The sequence below is a fragment of the Pipistrellus kuhlii genome, unplaced genomic scaffold, assembly GCF_014108245.1.
Source record: "Pipistrellus kuhlii isolate mPipKuh1 unplaced genomic scaffold, mPipKuh1.p scaffold_m20_p_62, whole genome shotgun sequence".
In the NCBI taxonomy this organism is placed as follows: Eukaryota; Metazoa; Chordata; class Mammalia; order Chiroptera; family Vespertilionidae; genus Pipistrellus; species Pipistrellus kuhlii.
In genome coordinates, this window is record NW_023425565.1 from 335327 (window position 1) to 347486 (window position 12160).

Below are 12160 nucleotides of genomic sequence, written 5' to 3' on the forward strand. Positions count from 1 at the left end.
TAGGTTATTTCAGGAAAAAACTCAGTCTGTCCGCTCAGGAGAGGGTTAGCTCTCTTGGGTCGGGACCTCATCTGTTTTTCTGGGCTGCACCCCAGGGAAGGCCATCTGTTCTGTTCTGAACCCGAGCTTCACCCTCATGCTAAACTTCTTCTCCGACACTGGCCCTCCTGGTCTCTGCTACAAGGATTCTAAGGATTTGCCCGCAATTCTTCCCCCCTCCTCCAGAGTGCTGTCCTACCATCACGATTGGACATATGTCACATGTTGGTGCTGACAACACTAGTGAAAGTAGCAAGGAGACCACCAGCTCCCTGACAGGGTGCGCCTGCCCCAGATGCAGAAGTGGAATCTACCCTAAAGGAACACGAAAAACCTAGACTGAGAAGCAGCCTCTCCAGAGGCTGACCAAGTGCAGCTGGGGGCTGCTACCTGTGTGCCAACCTGCTTCCACCTGTTCACGGGCATCCAAGATGACTGACTAACCCAGACCCCAGTGTGCAGAAAGCCAGGCTCTCTCTTCAGAAACACCTCTGCATCAACCCAGCAGAAGATGAAAAGCAATCGAGACGGGAGAAGACATGACAACTGATTTTGTTGCTAATAGATGCTATTAGAACAAATGGCAAAATCTGAGTGAAATCGGCTGGTAAAATGTACCAGTATTATTTTTCTAATTTTGATAATGTCCTTGATTTTCAGGAAACACAAACTGAGGAGCTTTAGATAAAGGGAAAGCATGCCCCCAACTTACATCCAAGGGACTGAGGATGCGAGGAGAGGAGCAAATTAATTGCAGTAGAACATGAGCGTGCGGGGAGCAGGGTGACGCACAGAGACGAGCTCTCTGTATTAATCTCACAATTTCTTCCAGGTAGAAATCAGGCAAAAAACAAGATCAAAGAGAAGGAAAGAAGCCTTTGTGGGTGACAGTTTGGCCTTGGGATCACTGACTTGGCCCCACCTCAGCTAAGGGTCATGCCTCAGGGGTTCACCTTGTCCAGGATGCAGGCTTTGCCCTCTCCCTGCCCCCAAATGCAATGCCTCCAGAGAACGACCACTGGGCTGCCAGCCTGAGCCCACAGCCAGTTCTCAAGAGGCTCTAACCACTCGTCCTGTTACCAACTCGATTACTCGTCTTTGTCCAGTCCCTCTTCCAATCTGCCCCCACCATTCTTACCCCAAGACTTCAGACCTACTACTCAGCCATCCCCGTGTTATCAGCAGGTCATGTCCACTGACCAAATACGAGGCCTCCTTCAGCTACTATCCTGGGGCCTCAAATGCAGAAGGGAGAATGGATTCTCTTAGTGGAGTGAACCAATCCACTTATGGTGTCCTAGCCCCTGGGACTTGTCGGAGACACTGTCCCTCATTTCTCCCGAGCCCCTGACAGGCTGCTCCTCCTCAGGGCCTATCTCAGTCTCCCAAGTGAAAACTCCCTCCTCAGCCCAGGCACCCGCTCCGCACACAACAGTCTCTCCCCCCCCAAGCATGTCAGCTGGCTTCTGCAGGAGGAAGGGGTCTGCACTGCACTCACTGGATGTCACACGAACAGACGCAGAGGTTCGTTCAGACTCGAGATTATTAGTTGCATTTATAAACTTCTTCAAGGTCTAAAATAAGTTCTTTTTAATAAACAACCACACACACACTACAATAAACACTGTCTTAAAAGCAGGGACCAGGGCAGTGCTGAAACCTAGAAGACTTCATGAGGCCTTTTCTGGAGTAATGGCAGAGGGAGGTCCATGCAGACCAATCGCGTGAAGAGAGGTCCGAGCATCCAGTGGTTGAATGCTTAAACCTGTTAACCAAGCGGGACATATAAATACGTCAAATGTAAACTATCGGGAACGGGTAGGACGTATGAATACGTCCTGGAAATATATGTTGCGCCCTGAGAGGGGCGGAATATATTTTTTGTAATCTTTATAATTGTTTGTAAAATTTATAATTTTTTAATTCGATGTTTCCATTTTTTTGTTGGTATTCTTTTCTATTTTTTTTTTTATAATTTTGTATTTTCCTTTGTGCTTTATATATAAATAAATGAAAAAATATATATCATTTATTTTAATTAAGTATAAATAAAAAAATAATAACAATAATATGAAATTACGTCCTCCGGGCGTGACGTACTGACACGTCCTAGTGAAAGAGTACGTGCCCATTACAGGTTGCATAATTAAAAAGGGAACTCCCCGGTTAACAGGTTAAAGGACAAAACACAAGCGGCATGACTGCTGCACCCCTGCACTAATGCATGGCCACCTGTTCCAGGGCAGCCCCCTGAGCTGGTCCAGCAGGCTTTTCAGGTGGACGGTAGGCTGCCCACTAGACTAAAGGCCACACATCATTTTAAACTTCAAAGAGGGAAATACAAAGTAACTAAGTTCATTACTGCTAATTTGATTTTAGGCTACTCTTAATCTTAAATTTTTGGCTAATATAAGGTGGTTTTTATTAATAAAAACCAGTCTATAAATGAATTTTCCATAGGAGGAACCAGATTCAAAAGCCAAATAAAGAACTGGTCTTTCCCACTAGTTCATTCTCATTGGAGATAAAGATAAGAAACTGCTCATTTTAGTCAACCTCAATTTAAGTCAGGAAAGGCTTCTAAGTAAGTTACTGGCCTTAAAGTCTGAATTTAAGAAACTTCAGGAAATAAGCCCCTGACTAAAGCTCTGCCCCGTCAGCAGTCAAGCAGGTGCGACCCAGTAGGGGATCAGGAGCTGGAGAGGAGAAGCCAGCTCAGGGGCAGGACACGTGGGGCTAAGCCAGGTTAGGGCCTGGAGGGCAGCTGTGCCCAGGCTTTTACTGGCTCTCTCAGCGTCAGAGGCCACACACGTGGGGAGAGAGAACTGAAGTGGGCCGGTTGGAGGTGCCAAACAGAAGTCCACCGGCCTATGGGTGTCTGTGTGCCTATAACAGATCAGGAGGGCAGGGGATCCAATACAGCCCCTTCTCTTCCCCCGAACAACAACCAGGGCAGCTCCGCAGAGAAGGCAGGAGGGCTCCTAAAATGACAAAGACAACTGCGGAGGCAGCCTGACAAGGCCCCTTCCAGTCTAGTCAGTGACGACGAAGCACCAAAGTAAAAGGTGGCGGCAGTGGCCTGGAAGCCACTGAAGACGGAAACCAAGAGCTCCTGGATGCTTGGTTTCAAAGTGCCAGCTGTGGAATACGTATCGTTACAGACGGAGCAGAGCCGCTCTGGAGATGTCCCACAGACAGCCTTCGTCAAGGGCCAGAGTGCCTCGCACAGCCTGCAAGGGCCCAGGAGTAGCAGAGGGAGCGCTGCTCCACCCTCCGGAAACCAAGGCTTCACCACGAGAGGGTGTGAAATGAAGACAGAAATGAAGTGCAGGTGCTGACTGATTCCAATGGCTATACTGAGACCATACAGGAAAGTGTCCTAGTTTGTTAGAAAATCACACTCAAGTAGTATCTGGGTTAAAAAGAGAAAAATGCTCTTGCAACTTTTCCTGAGTCTTAAATTGGTTAAAAGAAAAACATACTAAAAAAGTAAAAGACCTGATTCAGGTATGCATGCCAATTCAAGTTAATGCCAGTGTCTACACAGGCATTTGTGGCCTGTCAACTGAGAAGACCGAGAGCCACAGAGTGCCCAAACCTGGGCTTTCAAAGGCTCTCTCCGAGGAGGAGCCGCGCCTCAGAGGGAGGCTGCGGGGCGGGGCGATGCGCACGAGCCTAGGCATCATGTGGGACATGCAGGGTTACAAAGGGCACTGGAGCTCAGACTGAGCGAACAAGGCCCGAGTAATCAAAAAAACAAGGACACTACATCAGTTATAATGCTAAGAATAAACTGGATAACCACAAGTCCATGCTGATATATATGGTTAAACAAATGAGCAGGAAGAAGAGACACCTTTTCCTTATAGAACAATCCCAAATAATATCCTATATAATAAAAGCCTAATATACAAATCAACCAAATGGCGGATCCACTGGTTGCTATGATGCGTACTGACCACCAGGTGGCAGACACTTAACTCAGGAGCTGTCCCCAGGTTGCAGGCCCCAGGGCAGCCAAGATGGGTGCTGGGGGGGAAGGAGGGGCCTGACTGCCCCAGCAGTCACCACACAGAGGGAGGGGACAGGGCCAGTGAGTAGGCGGTGCCAGGCCGGCCAAGGCGGGTGCCTCCCAATCTCCCGGCTGGTTGCCCCACAGATTGGCCCTGATCGCCGACCAGGCCTATGGACCCTGCCTGTACACTAATTTTGTGCACCAGGCTTCTAGTATAATATAATCTTCCATGACTGCCTTCAAAATCTTTAATATTTAAAGACAAAATTGTTTAAAATCATCATGTTTATACTAGAGGCCTGGTGCACGGATTCATACACACTGAAAGGAAATTAATTAGAAGGTGGCAGGACTGGGTGAGACACACCCTGAAGCCAACTTCCCACTGTTCTCTGGCCAGCTGCACCCAGGCTGGCACTGGGGCTTGAAAGGCATCTGTGGAGGGAGCGGGGTCCCTCCAGCAGGTGGGGTCCCTCTGCCCAAGTGTGCGAGAGGGCACTCTGCAAAGTTGCTGTTGCTCGGCAGTTCTTGCGTTGAGCATCTGCCCCTTGGTGGTCAGTGCACGTCACAGCTACCAGCCATCAGCCAGTTGGACGGTTGCTTAGGCCTTTATAAATATAGATGAAGTACATGTTCACCAAATACACCTATTCTGTAAACATATTATACAGCATCAATGAAAATCCACACTGCATTTACATGGCCTATATTTCCGTAGTTATATGTAAATATGAGATGTGGATGAATTTCAGTAGATAACCCAGTTCACCTAGAATAACCCTCACGCTTCTCCCACCCCCCTCCCCGTACCATCACCTGCTGGCGGACATGCAGCTGCCGGAGCAGCCATGCCACACCTACCGTAGGACACAGCACAGCACCGTGAGATGAGTGGGCACGCTGGCTGAGTTGAGCATGGCTGGAGTGTCTGACCTCATGCAGGCCAGGAAGGCCCTCATCCTGCGGTTCTTGTCCTCCACTGCCTTCCCCAGCCAGAGCCTCTTCAGGTTGGGGCAGGTCCACTCCCTGAAGGCAAGAGCTTCCACCAGTTCCGGAGTTTGTGGAGATTTCCCTTTGTAAGCTGCCCACTCCTTAATGATCACTGGTGAAACCGCTAGAAGGAAATCAGAGGAGAAGCGTTTATGCCCCATTTCAGCTCTTTTAACCCTAACAAAGTAAACTGCTCTAGTAATTACAGTCTGAAGATGTTACTGCTCAAGTAACAATACATCCTCCAGTTAGCAAGCCATTAGTCATCAGCTCTCCGGGCTAAGACATTTGTTGTTCCTCTATGTACTTTAATCCTTCATTTACATTTTCAGTGAAGCCACCAATAAATTTCTTCTCAATCAAATCATAACTTGATTTCCCCATATAACTATAATATATATGTAAATTTAAAATGTTAGTCAAAATTTGTTTTAATATAAAAACGCATTAGTAGTTTTATTAATAACAACTGGCATAATTCACAGAAGTATGTTATTATCATGGAAGTCCACAGAAAATCCAATTTAGATAGCTAATCTTTTTCTACATAGATAAATACTTCTAGTTAGATTTGAGAAAGAATTTACATTTGGTAGCCACTTTACTTAAGGACCTCTTGCTTTAACAAAGATAACAACACGTTAGCAAGAGCAAACTAGATACCATGCAGTGAGACCGGAAAGCCCAGTGAGGCTGCAAGCAGAAGCAGCAGTCCACGTTAAGAAATCCAAGGTGACACTAGTATGCAGTAATTCTATTCAGCAAGACTAGAGACAACGTGTAAAGTGCTCCATTGTCACTTCAAAAAAAGCAAGAAATTCTAAGTTGATAAAACACAAAACAATGACTTTTCTCCACAGTTGTTTTACCACTACTACTGTCGTTAATTCTTAAAACACACAAATATGTACATTCTTCCACATAATTTCCAAGTAAAGGAAAGGAAAACCATGCTGGGAATACAATGAAGACAAGGCCTATTGCAGAGCAGCGTGTTAGGACTTAACAATCAATGGTAAAGTTTAGATGTGCACTTTGTAAGGAACATTAAGTATCAGAACTAAAGCAGAGCCCAGGGAGCTGCCAGCAGCCAACATGGAAGCCAGGACGGCACTAGGATTCTATCCAATGAGATCTTTTACACCTCAGTCCTTTCCAACTAACAGTACCCCACCCGTGGCTCATTGTCCCTAAAGTAATGCTTGGAGCAGCTGAGAGACCAAGAAACCCAAATCCTAATAAAGTTAAATAATTAACAGGTCATCTCTAGCTCCATCCCAAGTCTAAACGGAGTAAGGCGAGAAGGAATCTTGTCAGAGGCCGGAGAGCACCAGGAGGCTGGTACTCGGACACACGCACTGAGGGAGCCGGGGAAAGCAAGCTGCGCACATCCGCCCCAGGCAGCCCGCGGAGGCCATGCTGCAGAGCAGTGCTGGCCACACCCTGAACAAGGGTGCAAGTCAAGGTAGTCCCAGAAAGTTCTCCTCTTACAAGAGTTGCTGTTTTGTTCCATTCATTTACACTTTAATATCTTTATGTTTAAATCAAAACAAAACTTAAAACACTTAAAATGCTTATTTTAAAGTCCATCAAATCAAAACAGGGATACACATGTATATTCAAGTATATGCATTTTTGTGTTCATCAATATTTTAAGTGCCAGACACAAACCCAGTAAGCTCCCATCATCCAATAGACCCTGTCCTCGGACTCACAATCTACCACCCCTTCCTCCCAGTCCTGTCAATATCCCACAAGCAGAGTGTGGCCCTTCAAAACAAGCCATTACCCAGTTTCTATAAGGTTACACCACAAAATTCATTTTCATGCCAAAAAAAAAAAGAGAGTAAAATGCATAAATCTATTTTTTTCTAAGTAATACCTTCATTTTGGTAGCAAAATTTTTTTTAAAGGAGTTGAATTAGATTTATCTATGGTTGTAGAACTAGTTAATTTGGCTCTCTCACTCCTCCCCCAAAACACATGCATGCAAAGCATGAATTTCCTAAATCTTAAAAACATCGGAATATAGTATCAGAGTCTACTTGGAGTTTTCTCCAGAGGCATCCATATTAAACTTATCTTCATTCATTCACTTCTCTCCCTTTCGTCAGCTCTGTCATCTCTTTATTAATTTTTTTTCTTATTTTATGTCTTGAAATGAACTTTTATTCTAGAAGTGAATTTTTGGTGGAGGATTTTCATCCTTACATTCAGAATGCTTACAGCTCTACCTATTTTATGTTCCAAGGTCCTCCCTCAAAGGTAAGTGGAGGATGGAAATACCTCTTGCAAGTGGCTGCTCCACTTGAGGCTTCCCTGAGCAGCTGTCCACACTAGCTCTGAGGGGCCAAAGTTTGCCTGCATTCACCTGGCATGAAGCTGTGTGCTCAGATCCCGCCCGCCCTGCAGTGGCTAACGGTGAGCCTCTCTGCACACTACGCCCAGGACCGCGCCGGGCTGGTGAAGGACTGACCGATCCCTGGGACCTGCAGTCAGTGCCTGCCAGGAGCACAGGATGGGGTGGGGAGACTGCAGCTGTGAGGAAGGTATCAGATGTATCAATGTGCTCCCATCCTTCTAAGCATTTTTGTTGCCTAGCAGCACTATTCATGATAAGAATGGCTCAAATCTAATTTCAGAAAAACATGTCTCTAACAGACAAAATAAGTGCGCAGTAACACAGCTCTGTTCCAAAGCAAAGCTGTTCCTGGCTTGCTTTATTTTTAACACGTGTGTATCTGTTTTTAAATAGCTCAATGTTTAGAGATCTTTTGTGTATACCTCCACTTCATAGCTGTGGAACCTTTGGCCAGTTACCAGACTGGGCCAAAACGTGGGTCAGGCTCCCAGGGCTGGGGCACCAGCTCCCAGGTGCCCATGTGAGAATGCAGGTTTCCTTAAATTCTGAGCTGGGCCTCTCACAACTTCCCCGACACCCCACCCTCAATCCTGGAACCAGAAATGACAAAAGGGCCAATGACTCACTCTGCAATAAGACCCCAAAGAAGGCACCTTGCACCCTTGTTATATGGTAATAACTGGCTCATTAAATGAGATCAACTAACTGAAGATGGATGTTTTATAGATTAATGAATTCAAGTTCAAGGACCTCTGAAGTAAATATCAATCCAAGAGTCCCTCTGAGCCAGGCCGCCTTCCTGTGTCTCTGGAGCGTGGCTGTTCAAAGTTCTGAGAGGAAAAGGCAGTTCACTAATGCTAATTCTAGAAAGCTTTGTGAAATAAAGAAATTCAGATGAACAGAGATAAGCAATCTTCATATATATTAGAAAGTACACTAGTATTGGTCATATTGAAGTCCTGTGTGTTTACAATCCAGAGTGAACAAATTTACTGACTTTTAACAGCAGTCCCCCAAGTATTTGGCACAAAACTTTCAAAGCAAATTAGACCAGGAAAAGCCAATGTTCTCTTTGGCTTTTCTTGATAGTTTAAAAATTAAAGAATAAAGATGGAGCTATCCTTTACAAGAATAGTTCTTGTATATGAACTTACTTTTAAATATATATATATATATATATTTTATTGATTTTTACGGAAAGGAAGGGAGATAGTTAGAAACATCAATGAGAGTCATTGATCAGCTGCCTCTTGCACGCCCCCTACTGGGGATGTGCCCGCAACCAAGGTATATGCCCTTGACGGGAATCGAACCCATGACCTTTCAGTCCTCAGGCTGACGCTCTAACCACTGAGCAAACCGGTTTTGGTTGAACTTACTTCTTATTAATATAAATTCACCTCCTGTTTATAATTTATGTCCACCTACTGTCTACAAGTCTGTTTCTTTTACTTACTTAACTTCGAGGTACTGGAGAGACTTACTGCAAACAAAAAGGCCAGTTTTATAAAGAGGACAATAATTTTAACATGTGAAACTCCCTGAGCTTCATTCCATGATTTTTAATTCTTCTACTAAAGCTGAGGCAACTCACTGTCCCGCTCTTTTTATTTATTTATTTAATGTTTTAATTGACTTTTTAGAGAGGAAAAGAGAGGGGAAAATAGAAACATCAGTGATGAGAGAGAATCATCCATCGGCTGCCTCCTGCACACACCCTACTAGGGATCAAGCCAGCAACCAGGTATATGCCCTGATGGGAATCGAACCAGTGACCTCCTGTTTCATGAGTGGATGCTCAACAACTGAGCAACACCTTCAGGGCTGTACTACTATCTTTTTCGAACCTGAACCCTTCCTTCTGGTCCCTTCCGTTCACTCTTGAGGAGCACGCTGGAACCCGTATCCAGAGGCTGAGTAGTTCCCCTGGGAAAAAGAGCCGCAGGCAGCAAAGGCCAGAGCTGCCTCCAGGACAGGGGCATGTCTTAAAGCAGCTCCCTCTTCTGATTTCACATACAAAAGGCCTGTAGGCCCGGGCTGGCTGAGACCATACCTGTCTCCAGAGAGCCTTTATTCTAGCAGCTATAGAAGCAGCTTCCTGGTCCCAGATCCTCCACTGCCACCACCCAGCTGCCACTGCCACCACCCGGCACATCTGGGCAAATCTGCGCGGGTGGGTGTGGGCAGGAGTCTCTTGCTAGCCCCACTAGTGGGACACGGAATTCCACAACAGTGACTTCCGTAGCATATTACCATTACAAACAAGTATTCTAAAGTATTCCTTGAAAGCAATATTATAGAACTAGGAAAGGACAGAGAGCAATAGAAAATAATCTGCCAGCATGTAATAAAATAAGATTTTCAAAGACTATAATTTTTTTAGGATCTGAATGCACATATACTACTTTAACCATATAATGATCTTAAAGTGAAACATTGATAAATCACACAAAAATTTATTATAGATTATGACCAGTTAATCATAACGGAAATATGTCTTAAATTTAGTGAGAGTTAAATATTGTTAAACAACACTTCAGACTCAATATGCCCTTTAATGAATTCTTTCTGATGACAACCCTCCATGGAAACGCCTGTCACAGTGGCCACACAGCAACAGGCACCTGCATGAACAGTGTTCTGAGCTGTATTAGATCAAAGCCTTCACATTCTAGAGTGGCTGCATCCCCCACATGATAGGCAGAGTCTCTGCCTATTAGCGTAGTTTTGGCTATCATACCACCAAAGCAGACCAGCAGGTATTTGAGGACAAATCTGTTCCAAGACCCCATGGGGCACTTTCACATGGTTTCTGAAACTTCTGCAAAGTCCCCCTGACTTCATTTCACCTAAGAATGATCGCAGTAAAACAACACCTCCCCAGAAACCGACCCAGGTCACCCTTTCAGCACCACCAGACACCGTCATTTCCCCATCTCATCAAGAGCATCAAGAAGCTTCCAGCATTTTCTCCTTAAGAACATAAACTGGGTCGTCACTTAGCTGTCCCAGCATGGACACCTAAAGCCGGGCACCATCAGAACCAGTGGGCAGAGCCAGCTGGAATCTGATGAAGAGCCCCAGGAAGAGCCTTACCAACTGCCAACGAGGACAGAAGGTGGCAGAGCGCACAGGCCCAAGACTCAGAAGATTCCAAGGACAAAGTTCAACCACGTGAAGACGTGGCTTGAAGTCTGGTTATGAGACTGGGGATGTGTATTACTATCTATGAGCCTTTTTGGCAGTCTGACTTCCCCTTATTAACATAATGAATGCATGAAAGAAGTTCAACCTTATCAGCTCCACCAAAAGACCAAGATTCTAAAGCCACTTATGAATATCTCACTCACCAAACTTACAAGCTAAAAAGGTCTCTCAACTTGCAAACTCAGAGGTCAAATGTATACATTTTCCACTGCTCTCAGCCATGTCTGAGGAGGAATGCTGGCATGCCTTCCTCTTCCTTTCCTTCGCATCCCCCGTGCCTCTCCGATCCGACCCAGTTTCACAGTGCCCATCTGAGTCTTCCCAAGCATATCACCCATCTCCCTTCTCCCCTGATCGCTCCATTCGCAGGCCCTCCTGCCCCAGCTAGAGCTGGCCTGCTGCCGGCAAGCTGACCCTGGCATTTCTCTGTGAGATAGCGCGAGGCCTGCGGTGTGTCCTACTCAGCCCTTCGCCACAAACTGCCCCTCTCTCGCTTATGCTCAGAGGACGCCAGTCCATTAGTGAACACCTACCCCTGCCCTGGCTTCCCCTCCTGTCTGCTAACAGGACAGCCTCTCCCAGGCCCACAGGACACCTGCAGCACCAGGTACGAAAGAACTGGCGAGAAGGAGGGAGCATGCTGCATGTGGCTAGCTGTGCATTTTAAAGCTGCAGACCTGCAGCAGGGCAGAAGAGCTCACTGCGACACAGAACTTTCTGACCTGGCAGGCAAGGACAAAGCAGTGGGAAGGACTCGCACTGCCCACTGCTGAGGGTGTGACCGGAGCACATCACCCAGTCAGGCTGCTGTGAACACTGAAAGGGGGAGCGGCCCTGGGATTCCCTGAGGAATGCCAGGCTGAGATCACTGAACACAGTGGAGGGCTCTGTTGTGCACAGAACTGTTCCTGGAGCACACAAATAAAAATAAGCCTTTCGCCATGAACCCAAATGTGATCCAGTGCTGAGGACATGGCAGAAGTCCTGCATGGTTCTGTGCAGCACATGCAATCTATGCCCAGCAGAGAACCAAAGGGGGGGGGAAGGGGTCCCCACAGCTGCAGAGCCTGGGTGAGCCAGCACAAAAAAATGACCAACCCTGTGCAAAGTAAGAAAGGTCCTTCTTCTCTGAGCATTCGAATCATGGTGCAGGAAAAAGTGAGAAGACGTGCAAAGTGAGAAAATGTGCATCAAGAGCAGACTGGGCCTCTAAGAAGAGTGCCCGCTGATAAAACTGTGTGCAGGTGGCGCCTCTGGCCCTGACCGAGGCAGCTAGAGGCGGCCTTTTGGAGTCTGCACCCCCTTTTCCAGCTACAGTCACACGAACAGCCCAGCACCACTCTCAGCACAGCTGTCCCAAGCAGGGTAGTGTCAGGCAGATTTTATGTCATAGTAAAAAGAAAGGACAACTTAAGAATCTATGGGCCTGAGTTTCCAGCACGGCTACAGTCTCTGTGGTTTAATTCCAAAGGTAAGCCCCACTCGTAGCCCGTCCGGGAGAGGGTCAGCTGCACCTGTCCCGGCCTGCACGGACCTGGCCCCCCGCT

General features: G+C 46.5%; 1 protein-coding gene across 7 annotated transcripts in view; it reads right to left on the bottom strand.

Annotated features, from left to right (window-relative positions):
- Positions 1 to 12160, bottom strand: part of FAM120A (family with sequence similarity 120A) — a 104790-nt gene that overhangs the window by 23165 nt on the left and 69465 nt on the right. For 5 of the 7 annotated variants that reach the window (XR_004984701.2, XM_036420151.2, XM_045575052.1 and 2 more), the window contains one exon: positions 4916 to 5168. The exons of the other annotated variants lie outside the window; for them this stretch is intronic. Coding sequence is in view for 4 of the 5 variants with exons in the window: in XM_036420151.2 (XP_036276044.1) it covers positions 4916 to 5168 (253 nt within the window). In the remaining variant the exon portion in view is untranslated. The remainder of the gene's footprint in view (positions 1 to 4915; positions 5169 to 12160) is intronic. 7 annotated transcript variants of the gene reach the window in all.